Here is a 20,218-nt window from a genome sequence, read left to right as displayed (position 1 = left end):
TCCCCAATCCTGCTACCTCCTTTCTTTTTATTTATTTTAAAAAAATTAAATTAGATTATTGATTTAATTACTATTTTTAATGTAGAATGACATAAAATATTTCCTCCCTCTCTCACCTTCCACCTGCCAACTGAAGTGCTACAGTCTAAGAGGGACACCATGTGTGATTTAGCTGAACCCTGACAAAACTCCTCTTCTTAGCCCTTCTCTATAAGGGACGGCAGCTGCATCAGTGATGGTAGGATGTGGGCACTGGGCACCTCTGCATCCTTCTCGGGAGGCTGGCAACCTGCTGTATACAGAAAACTGTGCATCCCTGCCTCCCTCGCTGCCTTGTAGTCGTTCACGTAGTCGTCCCCCACGTGGGCTGCCAGCTGAGGAGACACCCCTGCGATGTGGAGCGCCTCCAGGAAAATCCGCTTGTCCGGCTTGGCAAAGCCCACTTCTTCCGAGGTCAGGACAAACTCGAAGTGCTGGCGGAGGCCGCAGTGGGTCAGCACTTCCTGCAGCCTCCGGTCAAAGTTGGAGATGACGGCCATGGGGACCCCCATCCTCTGGCACTGCTGCAGAGTGTGCCTGGCGCCCGAGAGCAACTCCCAGTTGCGAGCGCTGCTGTAATCCCGGTAGAGTTTCTCCGCAATGGGCTGGATGGCCTCCTCGCTGTGGGCACCGGAGAGCCGGAACGTCTCCATGACAACATCCATCCACCACTGCTTGGAGCTGAGGCCTCTGTCTGAGCCATAGTTGGGGAAACGCAGGCTTTGGGCCCTGTAGGCTTGGCGGAAAGACTGGGTGAGGGCTTCGGCCTGCACCTGGACGCCATAGGCCCGGGCCTCAGCAGAGTAGCTCTCGCCCACGGGGACACGGAGGCGTAGGAGGGTGTCCTTCACGTCCCACGTCAAGAGCCGAAGCTTCAGCATGCTGCCAGTGCTAGCCTAGAAAGCAAGGGGAACAAGAGAGGGGAACTAGGCCTCAACACATCTTATCACGGGCAAAATCTTGACTGGCGCAGTTTGGTTTATGGCTCCCCAATGCAAGCAAGGTCTCGAGAGGGAGACCCAGCAGCCTCCCGCCAGCGTGACCTTGCAAACTCTGTCCTGGCAGGTCTGCAAATTGGTTTCTGTGTCTCCAAGCTGTAGCAGAGGAGGTCCTTTTTCCCCACAGGAAAATCTTGTCATCTGCCACTCCGGCTGCCCTGCAAATGGTACTTTCACTTGGAGGGGTGGACTTGCTGCTCCGACGTCCAAGGCCAGAGAATGAAAATGAGAGCGGCCACCTTTGACCAGCGTGCTTTCAGGAGGCAGAATTAGCAACAGGTTAATGACTAATCCCAGGCGGTCGCAGATGATGTACTGCAAAGCAGCGGCTGAAGGAGGGAGACTTTTGAGTGCTTTCAACCGTTTTCATCGCACTTTTCTGCAAAGGTTTCTAACGTGGCCCACGCTTAAAAAAGAAATAAATCACCAACTGATGATAATAACTAATGAAGTTACAAAACCCTGAAACAATGAAAGCAAAGAGGGCAGGAACATAACTTTGGCTGTGCACCCTGATCAGAGCTTTACGAGGAGCATCTGAAAGACACGCTTAAAGAAATGGACAGGCAGGCAGGGTGAGGCGGGGAGTGGGGGAGACCCACCTAAAATTCAGCACGTTCTCAGCCTGAGAATTTGCTTTTGGTGCCAGAATTGAGCTCACAAGCCTTTCACGCAAAAAATGCACTCCTAGATATGGCCAGCAGCTTTTGGGGGGGGGGGAGAGGAGAGGATGGGTTCAGGTGTGTGTCCAGAAACCCACAATTGCAGATCCACTGCCAAATAAAGCTCTACCATCAGATCCCTTTCCCTTTCCTGCTGCCCATTTCCCTTGCTTTACGAGACTCCCACACACAACCTGTGTTCTCTCCCCCCCCCCCCCCCCGCTCTCCCTGCCTGGTGCCTGGCTGCCCCTCTTCCTGCTTGTGAGGCAGCAGGAGTAGAAAAAGGCAGCAGAACCAGTTGGGCAGGAAGTTGAGAGGCAGGTGGGGCATGGTAGAGGTGGAACTGGGTGTGGGCATGGCTTGGCTGGCCTTCCGACATGAACACAAAGGGTGATGTTGTACAAGGAACCATCCAGCCCAGCTCCCACCCCTTCGGGCACTGCCAGGTTGTGCCTTTCCCGTGGCAGGGGGGGGGTGCTGAATAAGAAGTCATTGGCCACCCCGGCTGGGGGCGGGTGTGCAGTTGGTTTCATGCCTGCCACCCTTCACTGGAGACCTCAAAGCAAAAGGCACTACCTGGGGTCATTTAGCTCTCTGGCTTTGCTCTTGGAGAGTAGATAATTCTCTCTCCACCCTTTTTCTAGGATTAAAGGGCATTATCTGGAATGCTTGTTATATTCTGCTTCAGAGCCCCAAGAGGCCCTCAAAGCGGCTTACAAAGCTTCTCAGCATGTAACGTGCTCTCAGCACCTCATCTATCCATCCATCCATATGGATGGGCAGGATGAGTTAGTGGCTTGGCAAGGGGGGGCATTCCTCCTCTTGCCTCTCCTGGGTGTCACACCAGGAAACAACCTCCCTTGGAGGGGATGGGGTGGGCAGTTGGGGGGGGCACTGCTGGGCTGGGGAGAGGAGGAGGATGCCGACAGGATCCCCTTCCTGGCAGTGGGTACCAGGGAATGGGATTGGGAATCGCCTGCCCTCCCTGCTGCCCGTTGTGCCACCTGCCTGGTGTTTGCTGCGGGAAAGTCTGAGTGCAGTGGTGAGTTGCTAGGTGAGCAAGACCCACGCCCAGGTGGGAGGTGTGTTGCTTGCTCCAAACAGGGTTGCACTCCTTCCTCCAAACTGTTGCAGAAAAATACCCCCCCCCTTACATTCTTCGTATAATACATACGGTAGGGTTGCTATCAAAGGGGGGATCTTGGAGGAGTCACCCAACGGCCATAATCCGGCAAGCAAGACAACACATCCGCAGCCTCCTCTGGCAAGGGAATTTCCACCTCCAACTGTGCCAGACAGCTGACTATCTTCTACACAATGGATTGTTCCTGGGTCCACTCCTGCCACCAGAAGCCCAGGTGGCTATGAGTGCCTTTGGGCCAGCTGTGGTTGGCAAGGCAGCTGCAGCTGTTCCTGGACCAGGAAGGAGCCCTTCGCCTACTATGTCATGCCATCCTGGCATAGCTGCCAAGTTTTCCCTTTTCTCGCGAGGAAGCCTATTCAGCATAAGGGAAAATCCCTTTTAAAAAGGGATAAATTGGCAGCTATGCATCCTGGAACTCTGGAGAGGATTAATGCAATGAGCTCTGTGTGTGTGGACTGGGGAGGGGGGGTGCTCCCCTCAAACGTAACCCAGAAGGTGCAGCTGGGGCACACTGCAGCAGCTGGGGCCCCATGTAACTTCTCTGCCAGACAAGCTGCACTGGCTGCCCATTCTAATTTTGCTTTTAGCATTTACTTGGGACCCAGTTACTCCCCACCCACAATATATCCGAGAGAGTAACTTCACTCCTTAAGAGGACATTGCTAAGAGGGAGTATTTGGGACTCTGCCAGTTGCTGGGAACCACAACCTTGCTCTCGTGCTGTGGTCCTGCTTGCTCGTTTCCCACATCTGGTTGGCCGCTGTGAAAGTAGGATACTGCACTAAATGGGCCATCGGCCTGATCCAGCAATGCCCTCTGTTGTCCTTATGCACCAGAAACCAGCCTCTTCTCGAGGTCTCAGCTGCAACCAGACGAGAACCGAGTGGAGACATTAAAAACAGTCTTCTCCAAAACTGTGATCCAGCTATTTTTCAAAATAATAACTACAATTGTCCTCATTGTCTTTGGTTTACAGTGCTTGTAAACTTTTGAATGTTATATTTCATCTTATTTTACTGCACGCTGCTTTGGCTATTTATTTCCAGGCTTTGAAGCTGCTTTGCAATAATAATAAAAAACAGAGAGGGGAGGGGCCATGGCCCAACGTAGCCCTAACTGCTCCCCACCCCCAACTTTGGTTGCGCGTGTTGGTGGCCGGAGAGGCCCCCCCGAAGTCGTGCAGAGCTCAGGCTGGGGGGGGGAGGAGGAAGGGAAGAAAGCGGCCACCTTACCTCTTCTCCGTAGCTTCACCTGGACTGAATGCGCAAGCGCAACTCAGGGGGTGGGGGGAATGCGCGTGCTCAGTAAATGCCTACCGAAGCTAATTGCGCCCTCACTTTGCCCGCTTTCTGGGCGCTGCACTGGTTGCAGCAACAGCAGCTGCAGGGCAGGCGGTGAGGGTCTTTTGCAGCCTACCCCCCCTCCACCGATTTGTGAATGAAGACTTGGCTCTGGAAAAGTGATTTTGAACGACCAGCCTGAGGCTGGAGCAGAGGTTTGTTAAAGTGCAGCAGTGAGGCAGCCAGAAATTCAGCAGGTGCAACTCCTCCCCAACACACACTTTGGAGTGCCTTATGTCACGCAGCTGCCAAAACCATATCTCCTTTTATTTAAAAAGTTCAGTTTCCAGAGAAAGTAAACAAAGTAATTTGAATACTTATTTCATGCCCGGAACGTGTCAAGTAATTAAGAGACTCTGAAGAAGTGCAGAGTTGCATTTCCCCTCTTCTGCAGCATACAGCACCTGTGCAGCAGGAGAGGATGGCAAGTGTGGCAGGAAGATTCAAGAACAATCAAGGAAACATTTAAACATTTCAGTGCATTGTCGTACTGTATCAAAATGCAATTTTTATTTGCAATCCCCCCCCCCCGCCCCAAAATCAAGCACAGCTAGGCATTCTTTTTGTTTTCCAATGTATGTCTTATCAATACAAAATTGGGTATGGTGCAAGCAAATTTTTATTCTGTGGCCCAGATAAAGTTCGAGAACAACTGCTTTAAGGACTGTCATGTCATGTGCACATGTGAATGTGGTTTATGCCAGTGACCTTTATGCCCCTGGCTCAGCCTCTTTTGCTATTCAAAATAGATTATTATTTTAAAGATTAAACCCCCCCTCCTTCAAATTTGCTATGTTCTAATGTAGAGCACTGGTGGGTGTGGGGAGTGGCAGGATTCCACAACGATGTGTTATGCCCCCCCCCCCACGGCAACAGGGTCCTCTTGCCTTCAGATCCTCTCTGCAGTGAGGCTCTCTGGCTTGCTCAGCACTTGAAAGCTGGCAGGGTACAAACTTGTGTTTATCATCCAATGCTGCCTCCTTAAAAACTGCTGCTGGGGTCGTCCTGCCTGAACATCCGTCTACTTTTCCCTGTGCCATTACTACCTTGCTTTATATCAAACTGATTTCATGCCAGCCGCCTTGTAGACTCTCTCTACAACACAGACCACAGAGAGAGGGAAGGCAAGGGCTAACATGTGGCTGAAACACATTCAACACATATTTGCACACTGAAGGGGACATTCCTTTAAAAACACCAGCTTGGCAGCACTCCCTGCTTGTCCCCCCCTCAGGCAACCCCCTTTCTTCTGTAGCCAATGTATTTTGTTCTAATATTCCCCCCTCCTCCAGCACCACCAAGTAACCATTTCTTTCCAGGAAACGTCAGAAAGTTTATTTATGCTCCAAGAGGTGTACTGATGATTACTTCCCAGCTTCACGGGTCAAAATCAGGAGGGTTGCCATGCATGTCAGCAGGTCTGGCTCCTGTGCTGATAAAAGCAGCAAGACGTGGGCGATGGAGAGGAGAAGCATTCCGTCGGGAAGTGGCACAGCCTCCTGTTATGCCAAAGCACAGGTTCCCCCCCCCACTCTTCCTGAGCAGCTAGTGACTGTTACCTGTGCAAATCAGGAGAGGGGGGAGACTGCAAACCAGGCTCCTTTCTTGTTTTGCTTTTTTTTTTCCTGGTGGGGCTCCTGCACCCTAAAGAGCTCCACAAGGTATAGGCACATTGCTATTTCCAGAATGGGAAGGAAGCATACACGTAAAGATTTGCCTGTGAATTTCACCTGTCCTGCATCAAGTTAAAGAAGATGCCGCCTTGGTTGAGAGTCCCAGAGGATCTGCACTCTCTGTTGCCTTGCTGCCTGTCTCCATCTGGCCCAGGAGGGTGGGGATCCTGACTGACTCCAGCTACAAAAGCTGAGGCTGCTGGGAAGGTGGGGGGGTATACATCATGGCTTTTGGGAGAGGCATGGGGAGTAGTGGCTGGTTCCCGCCCCCACCTACAGTTGCGGGACGGCATGACATCACCCCCACCCCGCAGCATTAATGTGGGGAAGCAGCTGGGACAGTGTCCCAGGGTCCTTGCAGCACCAACAAGCCCTTCCCTCTTCCCCCTGTCACCTCCTAGGGCTCCAGGGTACCTCCTTGGGGGATCTTTCACCAAAGTGTTCTTTCCCAAAGCATAAATCGTTTTATGGAATATCTAACTTGATTTATGTTCAAATATTCTTTTCCAGCAACATTTTTTTAAAAACAACAACCCAGCAACAGATATTTTAAAAGTCATCTTGGTTGAGAATTAAAAGAAATCCTGGCTCCGGCCCTGGAATGCTAAGGGACCAAGGATTCGGTTGAAACAGCTCTTGGAGATGGCCACCCTTAGAGTAAAAGCATGTGAGGGGGGTTGGTACTATAGTTGTCCCCACACAACCATCTGCATGGTCTGTTCCACATGTTTCAAGACACTTCCGGGATTCTTATTCTTTGTTCCCAGGGAAGAGACTGCTCAGGCCTGCTCTTCCTTCAGCCACTGGAGCAGCTGAGGCACGTAGTAGGTGATGATGATATCAGCCCCTGGAAAGAGAATAGTTTCTTACTTTAAAAAAGGACCCACAATTTATTTGCAAATGCCTTCCCTCAATTTATTCTGCTTGCCTCCCAAAGTTCCGAGGGCAGCCCCCCTTAACTCATCTGCTTTTAGTCTCCTTCATTTCCTCTCTCTATCCTCCTGCTACTGCATGTGGAAATCCAATGAAGCTGAAAGTTGGAAGACTGGGGACAGATAAGAGAAAGCGCTTCTTCAGGCAAGGCAGGGTTAAACTCTGGAATGTGCTCCCCCAGGAGCCAGTGATGGCCACCAACTTGGGTGGCTTTAAAAGAGGATCAGAAAAGTTGTAGAGGGGAAGGCGATCTATCAGTGGCTAGTAGCCACAATGGCTGTGCTCTGCTAGAAACCACAGGAAGAGAGAGTGGCTGCTGTATCCCATAAGCAACTATTTGCAGAATACTGTATGAATATTTTCCCCTCAAGCTTATAAATGAAGAGCATTTGTGGACGATGCGGTTTTGCTTTCGAAAAATCCGATGGAGAGCCCATTTTCTCCACTTGCTCCTGAACAGGCTCTGTGGCACCAGGGAGCACAAAGTGACTGGAGGTGGCTGTGTGTCCCTCCAGGATCAGGGGCAGCAGGTCTCTGAGTCCCACTTGCTGCAGGGACGGGGGCGGTTCCACAAGGGGCAAAATTGCTGCTGCACAGGCTGTATTGTGCTGGTGGGCTTCCCGCCAAGCAGGCATGTGGTTGGATCACGGATGAACCTTTGGCCTGATCCAGCTGCAGGGCCCTTCCTACTGTCAGTTTTGCATTCTGTGGTACAGAAAGTATTGGTTTATCCCAATTGATTCAAGAGGGTTCGACAAGCTTCTCTGTGTGATACAAGCTGGAAGTTTCTAGCTAACAAGCAAGCTTCTATTCTGCCTGCAAACAGGAAGAAGGTCCCTGATGTTTGGGTTATTTCTTCAGAGAAGCTGAGCAGCTGGTTTAAAGTGGTTCTGTTAACTCTTTCACTCAAGGTCATGCTGACTAGAATAATAAGGCCAGAAGGAGCCTGGGTTTCACTTTCTGTCTCTCTATCCTTCTGGTGTGGTGTTCTCTATATACTATGCTAAGTATTAAGGTTTTATCTTTTTGTAAGTTTAAGTTAAGTCTGCTGCAACTGGATTGTTATTGACTGTGCTGAAGATGTATGGATTTGTGACTGTTATGCACATTTGCCTTCAGTAGTAAACTCTGCTGGATGAAGTTCATTGCCTCTGAGTTATTATTCGGAATCCTGCAACGTGTTTTAAGTTTTTACTCTGCTCTCTGTACGTTGGGGTCTGCTCTGGATCAATATGGAGCGGAATCAATGGCACCCATATGCCCAGCACTCCTGATTTCAGTACTTTCTGTAACCCTATCTGACGGAAATCGCTTAAGGGCGTCCCATGGAAGGTTTCGAGACCTGGGAGGGAGGGCCAGGGAAAAGACCCCTTTTGCCACAGGGGACGTCTTTCCCTGTGGCATTTCCCTTCCTCTCTCACCTGCTCTCCTGAACGCAGCCATGGCCTCCATCACCACAGCCTTCAAGTCAAAGGCCCCAGCTTGCGCTCCGTGCCACAACATGGCAAACTCTCCAGAGACGTGGTAGACGGCCAGCGGGTGGTTGGGATGCTGGAGAAGACACAGGTGCACATCAGCCAAGAGAGATGCCTTTCCAAGGTGCTGCCAAGGCCCACCCAGTGGGGGTGGGGGGTCTCCCCTCCCACCCATTCCAGGGAGCAGGGAGCTTACCTTGTCCTTCACCTCCCGCACGAGGTCAAGGTAAGGCATTCCTGGCTTGACCATCAGCATGTCTGCTCCCTCCCGCACGTCTCGGTCCTGGAAGGGGATGGCCATGTCCAGAGAAAAAGCACACAAGAGAGGGAGTTGGGAAAGTTTCAGAAAAGGGAAACGAAAATGATTGAGGGGTCGAACAATCAACAGGTTGCAGTGCTGGGGACTTCTGAGTTTCGAGCAAAGGCAAGGAAGAGGCAACATGACAGAATTTTACAAAACTGTACATGGCTTGGGGAAAGCTCCTTTTGAGTTTCCAAATAAGGCTGTTACCTCCCCATCCCCCACGCTTCATATTACGTTTAGGATTAGAATATCTTGAATTGGAAAGTAAGCTTATTTGGCTACATCCAAACACATTTTCAAGGATATAGATCTAGCTCATTCCTGTATGTTCACGGTTCATTCCAGCCCTGCATACAAACTCTACATTTAAATCACATGACTTAAAAGCACACGGCTTTAAGGAGGGTAGAAAAGCTGGAGCATGTGAAGAGGAGGGCAACCAAAATGAACAAGGGTCTGGAAACCAAGTGGGAGTTGGCGATGTTTAGCCTGGTAAAGAGGAGTCTGAGATGAGATACGAGGGCCACCTTCAAATATCTGAAGGGCCGTCACATGGAAAATGGAGCAAGCTTGTTTTCTGCTGCCCCAGAAGGTAGGGCCTGAACCAATGGGTTCAAATGACAAGAAATGAGCTTTTGATGGAGAAAAAACAGAGCCGTTTAACAGTTGAATGGACAGCCTTGGAAGGTGGTGGACTCTCCTTTCACAGGAGGTTTTTAAGCAGAGGTTGGATGGCCATCTGCATTGCAGGGGGTTGGATGAGATGGTACCAGTTGCTGGAAACCACAGTGAGGGGAGAAGGCTCTTGTGCTCGGATCCTGCTTGCAGGTTTTCGCGCAGGTACCTGATTGGCCCCTGTGAGAACAGGGTGCTGGGGTATAGGGGCCACTGGCCTCATCCCGCAGGCTCTTCTTATGCTATGGCAGACAGAGAATGGAGGCCTCGCTGGCAACTGCTTCAAACCAGGTCAGACCCTGGAGCCATCCGTGCTGCACCTCTGATGCAGGCCAGCTTTGGGGGCTACAGTCCAAGGAGCTTTTTATTTGCTACCATTTGATCACAGGGGAGGGAGAGAGGGGCCACGGGAGAAGAAAGCCAAGCCACTGTCCTCCAAAGCGGATTCTGCACGCAGATCAAGCCGGAGCACTGGGCTGCCCAAGGGCGGCTCGCTCTGGCCGGCTTCCAGGCACTCTCTAGGGAACTTCGGTCGAACCTGGGACTTGATAACAGGTCCAGAGCGCAGCCCACCGCTGAGGAAGGAGCCAGGGACAGGCTATTTCGGAGCCCGGCGAGCGTCTGGTTTTGCCGCGGCACCTCGAGGCGGGGTGGGCTGTTCCTGAGGAACTGGGGCAGGGCAGGGAGGAACGAAGGACACGCAGAGAGGCCTGGAGGTCGCTGGAGCCAAGGTAGAGCCCCCTAAGCAGCAGGCTCAGCCTTAATCTTTGTTTCTCAGACACACTAAATCCACTAAGAGGATCGCTGTGTTGAGTTGCAGGGAAGTCTGGGTTCATCCCACCAGCAGCCTCCTTCTCCTCTTCCACCCCCAGTAGTGCCTTCCCCCTGGTGCTCACAGCTGGAAGCTAAGACGGTAAGAATCACAAAGCTGTATAGAGTCTTTAGGGGGGACCCTGAGGTTCATCTAGTCCAACCCTCTGAAAAAAGGGAATCACAGCTAGTGATTTTGCACAGAATCGTACAATGGGAAGTGGAAAAGACCCCAAAGGGTGACCGAGTTCAACCCTGTGCAATGGCCACCCGACCTCTGCTTAAAAACGTCCAAGGAAGAAGCATTCACCTCCTCCTGGGGGGGTCTGTTCCCTCTTTCAGGGAATGGGGGGGGGATGACGACTCACCACAGCCCGCAAGGCCAAGCCCCGCGACCCCGGAGGGAGCTGGTAACACCGTCGGTCTCCAAAAGCAGGCTTGGACTGGGCTGCATCTCTGCGTGGAACCAGAAAGAAGGACAAAAAGGATCGAGCCTGTGAAATCACCCAGTAGACCTCCAAGTAGTGATGTACACTGGAACACACCTCCCATTAGCCAGGGTGGGTGGGACTTGCAGCCCAGCAACACCTGCTGGGCCACAAACTCCTGCAATTCGCCCTGTTCTCCCCTCCCCAGGGCTGATACAGCGTACGGTTCTGGTCGCCTCACCTCAAAATGGATATTGCAGATCTGGAGAAGGCTGAGAAAAGGGTCAGCCAAAACAATCAAGGGGATGAAGTGCCTCCCCTAAGAGGAAAGGCCGCAGCCTTTGGGATTTTTTAGTTTGGAGAAAAAACGGGGAAGAGGTGATATGGCAGAACTTTGCAAATCTAGGCCTGGTGTGGACAGAGGGAAGTTATTTCTCCCTCTCTCCTTGCGCTAGAATGGGTGGACATCCAGCAAAGCTGAACATTGGAAGATTCAGGACGGAAAAAGGAAAGTTCCGTAGTTAGTCTGTGGAACTCCCTCCCACAGGAGGCAGCCAGGGCTACCAACATGGATAGCTTTAAAAGAGGATTAATAAATTCATGGAGGAGGGGGCTGTTAATGGCTACAAGCTCAGGCTCCGCAGCTGAATGCAGCCATGCTTCTGAATCCCAGTTGCTGGAAACCATGGGTAGGGAGTATGTCCTGGTGTTCAAATCCTGCCTGTGGGTTTCAGTCACTGTGAGAACAGGATGCTGGACTAGATGGGCCATTGGCCTGACCCAGCCTCACGGCTCTTCGCATTTTCTCACCTGAAGGGGCCGTAGAAGCAGGAAGCAAACTTGGCGCTGTAGCTCAAGACGGAAACCTGCAGCCGACACGGAGGAAAGTTGAGGGTGGTTTGCTGTCTAAAGGGCTTTAAAAATAAATAAAACCCACACAGGGTTGCCTGCCCCCTGCCTGCCAGGCCCCTCACAATCTCTCCTGAGGGGGCACAGGGAGGGAATCACATCCATTCCCCTCCACCCCCCAATCTGCGGCCCTGCAGGGCCATCAAGGTAAAGTCGTTGCCATGGCAACCTCAGAGGGCCTCCAGTCGGCCTAGTAATGGCACCATGACCCTCAAGGGTTATACCTGCTGGACAACAGGCATGCCGAGCCACAGGAACACTCCGCCCATGCTCAGAGGCACCACTGCGTGTGAATTAATTATTCTCTTCTAGGGCACTGCAAATGGGCTCTGTAAGAAGGTCTGCCAAGGGAGGGTGCGGGCTCGTCCCTGGCTCACCTTGTTGCCCAAGTCGTTGGAGACCAAGGCCTGCTTGATGGCACCGATGCGCCCGTCCATCATATCCGAGGGGGCCACAATATGGCATCCTGGAGGAGGAAGACGGGTGGTGGCTCAGGGGAGCTGAGGGTGGGCCACCGCCGGAAACGGGCTGGCAAAGAGGAGTGGTGGGAGCCACCAGCCAGGGAACCCCCAAAGAAGGAAGGCTCAGAGCAGGGGGATTGGTGGTGGGACATGGAGGAGAGGTCGGAGGGAGAAGATTGGTGGGAGAAGGTGTCAGAAGCTGAAGGGGCAACAAGGTTTGGTGAGCAGGGAGAGATGGTGACGGGGAGCAGTTCAGACTCTGAGGCTGAAGCAGAGGAGGGGCGTCAAGAGGTTGCTGAAGAACCCAGGGAGTCTCCCTCTCCTGCTGCAACAAGCTCCCCTCCCGCTGGTCTCCAATAGCATGCAGGAGGGCAGAACAGAGGCCAGAGGTGTGCAAACACAGTCTGAGACTGCCTGGGAAACTTCTGGGAGAGGAGGAGCCTTAAAGGTGGTAGAAGGCAGGGACCTTCAGTCCTGGCACCTGCTCCATAGGGGCAAGACCTGCTGGGAAAGGGTTGCTGTATGCCGTTTCCTAGAATAAAGAGTTAACTTCATTGGCATCAGAGATCCGCATCTTTTCTTGGTGTCTTGCATCTGACTCCAGCCCTGATAGGCGGACTCCCTTGGCCGCCAGCTCCCCCAGGAGCCCACCCACCACACAAAAGGAGCCACCCAGCCCAAGCAACCTCAGAGGAGCCATGCTCAATCAGGGCAAAGGCCTCTCTCCTCACCTAGCAACAGCCCCCAAACAGCTGCCATTCCGAGGTAGACTGCCCCTGAACCTGGAGGTTCTGCTTAATGTCATAACCAAGAGTTGCCTCCCCCTCAGAGTTTTGCCCTAACTAATCCAACTTTTACACTCCCTCAGCTAAGCAGCCACTGCCACTTCCTGCAGCAGAGAGATCTGTCGTTCAGTCTCATGTCCGTCGGGAGTGTCATTCCTGCAGCACCTGTGCAGTGCCTTTGATGGGGCTCGGCAGCCACCTGTGCTCTCACCTGCCTCGGCATAGGCCAGAGCCACCTCAGCCAGTCTCTGGCAGCTGGTCTCGTTCTGGAGGGTGCCATCTTCCCGAAGAATGCCTGAAAGGGCAAGGGCAGCGGTCAAGATTCTGGGGGTCCAATTTCTCCCTATTCCACCCCCCAACACACACACACACTGCCCCCCAAATTCCACTGGTGTCCACGACGCCTCTTCGAAGCAAACACCAGAAGCAAACCAGGAAAACCTCGTTTCACCCATGCATTGTTTAAAAAGTATGCTGTAGTGACATAATAGCAGCCATATTTCCAGTCCTCCGCAAACTGCGGCATCCCCAAACTTCGGCCCTCCAGATGTTTTGGCCTACAACTCCCATGATCCCTAGCTAACAGGACCAGTGGTCAAGGATGATGGGAATTGTAGTCCCAAACATCTGGAGGGCCGAAGTTTGGGGATGACTGCTCAAGAGCATGGGTAGGCAACCCAAGGCCTAGGGGCCAGATCCGGCCCAATCACCTTCTCAATCCGGCCTGCGGACGGTCTGGGAATCAGCGTGATTTTACATGAATAGAATGTGTCCTTTTATTTAAAATGCATCTCTGGGTTATTTGTGGGGCATAGGAATTCGTTCATTCCCCCCCCTTCAAAATATAGTCTGTTCCCCCACATGGTCTGAGGGACAGTGGAACGGCCCCTTGCTGAAAATGTTTGCTGTCTCAAGAGAGAAAAAGTGCGTGTGAGAGAGAGGCGGGGGGGGGGGAGCCTTAGGAGCCTGAGTAGGAGATACAGCCTGCAAGAGGCACAGCATCAATGCACTGAAGAAGATCTTGCTTCCCTTACATTCCACAAAAAAACCCCCGGAGACCCAGGCTTGGGAAACCCTGATTTAATGCAATATACACGGCAGAATTTGAGGGGCTCTCCCTCTCCCCTAGGCCCTGTGACAAGAAGAGCTCCTGCTCCCCTCCGGCAGCACTTACCACAGTGCCCGTGGGAGGTGTAAGGGCACAGGCAGACGTCGCAGGCGATCAGCAGCTCAGGGAACAAGGCACGGATCGTGGCAATGGCCTGGATCACGGGGGTGTCCTTGGCATCGGCCGCAGATCCACGCTCGTCCTGCGGTGGGGGGGGGCAGGCAGGCAGGCAGGAGGAAGGTGGTTAAACTGCAGCTGTCAACATGGTTAAACTGCAGCCAGGTGCACGATTCGCGGGTGGAGGCTAATCTAATTTAACATATGACTGAAACTGCCAAGGTGCCTCCACCCCCTTTACCCACCTTGATGGCTCGGCTTGGGACCCCAAAAATCAGAATGCACTTCAGGCCATCAGCCACAAGGGGACGCAGCATCTCCTCCAGCCTGTTGACCCCATAACTGTGCGGGGGGGGGGGGGGGAGAGAGAGAGAGAGAGAGAGAGAGAGAGAGACCAAATGAGGTTGATGAGCAAAGCAATAGGGTCACATAGGCACTGAGAAGCTGCTTCCCCCCCACCCCCGGTGGGACCCTATGTGGCATGGATCAAGCCCACTGCCTTAGTAAGGAAAGCAAGGCTGCTGGATCAGCCCCAAGTGGCTCCATCTAGTCCAGGGGTAGGCAACCTAAGGCCCAAGGGCCGGATGCGGCCCAATAGCCTTCTCAATCCAGCCCATGGACGGTCCAGGAATCAGCATGTTTTTACATGAGTAGAATGTGTCATTTTATTTAAAATGTATCTCTGGGTTATTTGTGGGGCACAGGAATTCATTCATCCCCCCCCCAAAAAAAATATATAGTCCAGCCCACCACATGGTCTGAGGGACGGTGGACCGGCCCATGGCTGAAAAAGGTTGCTGACCCCTGATCTAGTCCTCTGTCTGGTTCTGCCATGGAGGCCAGGCAGATGTCCAAACCCCATCCCCAAAAGCAGAACATGAGGGCAGAAGCCCCCTCCACCCCAGTTATTTGCCTCCACCACCTGGCAGTTTTAAGGTATGCTGCCTCGGGACGTGGATGTTCCACTTAGTTTTTATCAGGCATGTCAGGTCAAACAGATAAGAGGGGCACCAGGGGGCAACCAGATGGGAAGCCTGGCAAGCAGGATAGCATGGCATCCCTGGGCTCCCCGCTCCTCAGCCAGTGGCATCACTGGAACCCAGATCCTGAAGCTGCAAGTTGTGTCACGCAGTGACTGATAGCCCCTTGCATTCTTCTCTTTTTCTTCATTTTGAAAATACGGTAGTTTGTATTAGGTTTTCAAGAAGAAGCAACTGCAGAAGCAGAGAAGTTGTCCGTTGGCTTAAGTAGGCCAATTCCATTGCATTACACTGCTGTGTCCCGTCCCCCCCTCAAGGTACACACAACCACTATAGCAAAAATCCCTTCCTCCTCAGGACAGTGTGAGGTTTAGGGCAGTTCTCCACATAAGCCAAGGGGGCGCAAAACCACCACCATCAAAATAGCAGTAATACCTATGTTTATAAGGGGACTTACTGAGTAATACCTATGTTTATAAGGGGACTTACTGGTAGGGACGCGGGTGGCGCTGTGGGTTAAACCACAGAGCCTAGGGCTTGCCGATCAGAAGGTCGGCGGTTCAAATCCCAGAGATGGGGTGAGCTCCCATTGCTCGGTCCCAGCTCCTGCCAACCTTGCAGTTCAAAAGCACGTCAAAGTGCAATTAGATAAATAGGTACAGCGGGAAGGTAAACAGCGTTTCCGTGTGCTGCTCTGGTTTGCCAGAAGCGGCTTTGTCACGCTGGCCACATGACCTGGAAGCTATACGCCGGCTCCCTCGGCCAATAACGCGAGATGAGCACCACAACCGCAGAGTCAGTCACGACTGGACCTAATGGTCAGGGGTCCCTTTACCTTTACTGAGGAGAAACACAACTCTACCAAAAGGAATTATTGTATGAAAATAAGAAAGGGAAGGGAGGGAAGGCACCATATTTTGTCCTCCTCCAGGGCACCATATTACCAAAGTCCACCCCTGGTCAGACCAGCTGCTTCCCTTGGAGAAACTTTCTCAGGTCAAAGCCACAGCCCCACAGAGCAGCAAAGGCTCCCAAGCCATGAGAAGGCCGGGTCGGGCACAGCACTCTGTCCCCCCAGCCCCATGAGTGGGCCAAGGCCTGGGGTGGACCTTGTTATCTCTCATCTCCAAGCTGCAACCGCAACAAAAGTGCTTTTATCTTGGGAAGGCACGGTGGGGTGGAGGCAAGCATCAGCTTCTGGCTCTGCCCATCGGGAGCTTTTATCTTGCGGGGCCCAGAGAAGTCTGGGGCAAAGGCAGCTGGAAACAGGAGCACATGCCTGCCCTTCCGCTGGGGTTCGAGCTGCAATGAGCTGCATTGACTCAGGCAGGCAATATGGGGAAGAAAAAGATGAACTGAGGTTTGTATACAAAAAGTGCCAACTTCAGCCCCCAGCACCTCCATAAAGGGGCTCTCGGGTAGGACTGGGGAGGTGCCTCCCCACGACGCTTTCAGGAATCGACAATGCTGGGCTGGACAGATCCAGGGTTGGCTCAGCGTAAGGCAGTTCCCTACATTTCGACGTGTTCACTCACCGGGCTTGACCAGGCAGGCTGGCAATGGGCTCCACGGCATCTGGGCTGTCCCTGAAAGAGTTAAACAGGGGAAGTGGGAGCTGGAGAGGATCCTGGCAGCCAGAGACTGCCAGAGACAGGCTCAGCGCCAAGGGACATTCCTTTGCCATCACCTGACAGTGCCATCGTTGTGGGAACCCTGCAGCCCCCAGGAAAACAGAGGGTTGCCAATCGCCTCCCAAACCAGGAATAGGGGGTTTTCTAGGTTGGGTTCACAACACCAAATTGCAACACGAAAATGCAAACTGCATGATAAAAATAAGAACAAAAGCAAACCAATAATCCCTTTCCCATGACAGATTTAAAAGGGCATCAGATGCCTGTCAGCCAAAGGCCTGCTTAAAGAGGAACATTTTTGCCTGGCGCCTAAAGGTGTACCATAAAGATACCAGGCGGATATTGAGGACGTCAGAAAAGACCCAACTGGCTCAGACCCAGCAGGGCCCAACTAACCCAAGCCGGACACCCCAGTTAGGAAATGGCCGAGAAACTCACGTCACAAAGATGGGGTAGATGAGGTTGGCTGCGCGGAAGCTAGCGGCCGTCGCCTGCCACAAGCGGAGGGTGGGGTGAAAGTAGCCACTGTGCAAGAGGGACTCGGCCTGCATCTCGAGGTCTCGCCAGCCGCTGGGCCACAGGAGGAAAGGGCTCTGGGAAGCAGAGAGGCAGCGGCAGTTTTAGAGGGGTGACTTCTCATGCTGCCGGGGGTGCCACTGCCCAGGCACCGCAGAGGACTCTGGGAGATGCCCCCTATGCATGCCCAACTCCTGGTGAGCGCCATGCAAAGAAATGAGAGTGACGTCAAGCAAGTGCAGAGCGCAACCCTATCCCACCCCACTGATCAGCCACAATTGGTCTGAGTATGCCTGGTACTGGGTGCAAGGAAGGACAACATAACTTAAGAGGGAAATCTGAAGTTCCAGCAGCTGGAAACTGCACGAGGGGAGAGTGCTGCCCTTACACTCAGTTCCTGCTTGTGGGTTTCCCATAATGAGCACATGGCCTGCCAACTGTGAGAACAGGAGGCTGGATGAGTTGAGTCCCTTTGGGGCCAGGCTCTTCTTATGGAACCTCTAGGGGCAGAGGCAGTCTATCTGGATTTATAAGGTTCTTTGGGGCCCCTGGTAGAACTGGATGCTAGGCTAGGTGGGTCCTCTTCAGCCTGATCCAAAGAGCCTCGGGGCTTTTCCTGTGTTCTCATGAAAGAGCATGCTTTAGGGCAGGCACCCCCAAACTACGGCCCTCCAGATGTTTTGGCCTACAACTCCCATGATCCCTAGCTGACAGGACCAGTGGTCAGGGATGGTGGGAATTGTAGTCCAAAACATATGGAGGGCCGAAGTTTGGGGATGCCTGCTTTAGGGATTAAAAACCAGAGGTTCTACTTTGAAGGGGTATTTGGATTTTTGTCGGTGGTTCTGAAAACGAGGAAGACAATATCTCTCCTGGCACCCTGAAGCCTGGGAGAAGAGGCCGCTTAATAATCTATCATGTGAGGGTGGCAAATTCCTCCGTAGCAAGATGAAACGGGTTGGGTGGTGCAATTGGCCCACGCTTGACATGGAGGAGAGGCAGGTTGCCAGAGGCAAGAGCAAAAAGGCAGCCAGGGCTCTAATCCCGGTGGAGGAGGGCTCTTTTTTGGGCTTCAGTTCAAGAGGCAGTAAAAGCCCAGCAGGTTTATCAGGCCAAAAGCCCACGCAGCCCACCGGCCCCCTTTCCACACATCCGCCAACCAGGGGCTTCCAGGAAGCCCTAAGCAGGCCATAAAGGTAACAAGGACTTGAGCATGTAAGTCTCACTGAGCGGTCAGGGTAGGTAACGGCAGATCTCCCCTCCTCCGTGCATTTCAAAGCCTCCTAAGGCAGTGGCCGTCACCAGGTATTGTGGCAAGGAGTTCTGTAAGCCACTACTGTGTTGCGTAAAAAAAAAGTCCCTCCTTTGGGTGCCTGGAACCAAGTCGGATCTGCTCAACCCTGAGCTTGAGCATTGCAAGAGAGCTGATCTCACGTTCAACGAGCACAAAGCGGCTCTCTGCAGAAAATGTTATAAAGGGAACCAGCCCAGGGGGTTCAAACTCCTGGAACCTTAGGGCTCCAGACACCTTCTCTGAGCCTAACCTAACTCACAATTTAATGAGGACTAGGACTTGGGAGTAACCCGAGTTCAGATCCTGCCCCCTCTCCCCAAAACCAGTCCTTAAGCTCCTTAGGTGACCTTGTTGTGTGGGGGAGGGAGTGGTTGCCTCTCTCAGCCTAACCCACCTCACAGGGCTGTTGTGAGAATGCAATGCATAAGGGGAGGGGCGGAGAGACGTTGAGCAAGCCTTGGGCCGCATGTATGAAGCAATAAGGAAAACAGAAGTGCCTGGTTATAGAAGCTGACCTCCCTCCCAGGTAAAGTCGCAGGAGCAGACCTTTTATAAAACGAATGGAGCTTGAGCTGCAGGCCCTAGAATCCCGAAAGAGCCCCAGAAGCGACTTGAGTCCACATTCCTTTTAAAAAGTGGGTCCAGCTGACCCGATTTGAGTCACATGACTCAAATCCATTAATTTTGGGTGATATCTATTTGGACAATCCCTAAGTTTGAGAGTCAGTAGCACAGATGTCGTAAAGGCGGTAAGTTGGCCATTGTGCTGAAGAGTGCTTAAATTCTTTCTGCATATTGTCTCCAGAAAAATGACTTTGCAAGGGAGCTATCAGGATGTGAAAAAGCAGCTCGAAAAAGCAGAAAAAAGAATGGTAGAATCATAGAATGGTCAAGTTGGAAGGGACCCGAGGGTCATTTAGTCCAGGCATCCCCAAACTTCGGCCCTCCAGATGTTTTGGACTACAATTCCCATCATCCCTGACCACTGGTCCTGTTAGCTAGGGATCATAGGAGTTGTAGGCCAAAACATCTGGAGGGCCGCAGTTTGGGGATGCCTGATCTAGTCCAACCTCCTCAAGGCAGGAACTTTTTGCCCAACGTGGGGCTTAAAAACTTTCATTCACCCCAGTGACTTTGGCGAGTGAGATAATCCAGAACAGCCATTTTAATCAAAATCTAAGATGTTGTAGTTAATTTTAAAAAATAATAATGCAGCGATCTGTCGTGGAACAACCCCATTGAAGAAGGTCACAGGGGAGACCTCTTTGCTTAAGGGCTCCCCCAGCCCAGTTCGAGCTTCAGCCCCCCCCCCCCCCCCATAGGTCCGCCACTGCCTAGCAGGGGCTGCGGGCCATTGCAGCCCGCAGCCACTTCCTTCCGCTTTCTGGAGCCCGAGGATCTGCCGGAGCAACGCTCAGATCCAGCCCCCTCCCCCTGCCCGGGAAGGCGATCCTCACCTGCTTGTTCTGCCGCGGCTCGCTCACGCGGGAGCAGTGTCAGCTGTTTTCCCGGCAGCCCTCGCGGGAAGCCACCTCGTTTGCATAGCCACGCCCCCAAGAAAAACTTCAGCGCGTCCGCGAGGGAAGCAACACGCTCCTCCCCCGCTTGGGTGGCCACGCTTCTTGATTGCAAATACCAGGACTAGGCGGGGTCAATGGCGGGCCTACGTTTTTTTTGCGTGGGCGGGGCTGACTCCATCTGGCAGCTTCCTATCACAACCAAGCAATAGAGGTGCCAAGGCCCTGGGTGCCCGATCACCCACAAATTTCGGTGCCAGGGCCATGCACGCTGCATGGCACCCACGGCCCCCGTTGAGCGCAGTGAAGGTGTTTTTCTGGTGCTGTAGATTATTATTTCTGTGGTAAAGCTGGGAGAGACCCTCCTGTCGGTCAGCCCGTCTTTGCATCCCTGCCAGTCAGAGGATGAATGAAGGACA

At 52.8% G+C, this 20,218-nt stretch overlaps 2 protein-coding genes across 3 annotated transcripts; both read right to left on the bottom strand.

Annotated features, from left to right (window-relative positions):
- Window positions 1-40: 40 nt before the first annotated feature.
- Window positions 41-920, bottom strand: HDHD3 (haloacid dehalogenase like hydrolase domain containing 3). The gene has a single exon (XM_060282955.1). The coding sequence runs from the start codon at window positions 918-920 to the stop codon at window positions 198-200; it is 723 nt and encodes a 240-aa protein (XP_060138938.1). The 3' UTR covers window positions 41-197.
- A 3,535-nt stretch (window positions 921-4,455) lies between these two features.
- Window positions 4,456-19,828, bottom strand: ALAD (aminolevulinate dehydratase). 2 transcript variants are annotated; one of them, XM_035132040.2, is made up of 12 exons: window positions 19,740-19,828; window positions 16,911-17,065; window positions 16,377-16,427; window positions 14,107-14,203; window positions 13,811-13,946; window positions 12,848-12,931; window positions 11,768-11,856; window positions 11,292-11,347; window positions 10,422-10,509; window positions 8,461-8,547; window positions 8,211-8,340; window positions 4,456-6,703 (listed from the first exon to the last, which is right to left on the bottom strand). In XM_035132040.2, exons 2-12 carry the CDS (start codon window positions 17,021-17,023, stop codon window positions 6,636-6,638), a joined length of 999 nt encoding a protein of 332 aa, XP_034987931.1. In that variant the 5' UTR covers window positions 17,024-17,065; window positions 19,740-19,828; the 3' UTR covers window positions 4,456-6,635. The 2 variants fall into 2 exon arrangements, with proteins under 2 accessions (XP_034987931.1, XP_060138937.1); XM_060282954.1 differs by having other exon boundaries at window positions 16,911-17,182; window positions 19,740-19,763.
- Between the last annotated feature and the right edge of the window lie 390 nt (window positions 19,829-20,218).

This window comes from Zootoca vivipara, chromosome 14 (genome assembly GCF_963506605.1).
Source record: "Zootoca vivipara chromosome 14, rZooViv1.1, whole genome shotgun sequence".
Lineage (NCBI taxonomy): Eukaryota > Metazoa > Chordata > Lepidosauria > Squamata > Lacertidae > Zootoca > Zootoca vivipara.
Note: the sequence above shows the minus strand (reverse complement) of the source record. Positions and strands in the feature narration are given on the sequence as shown.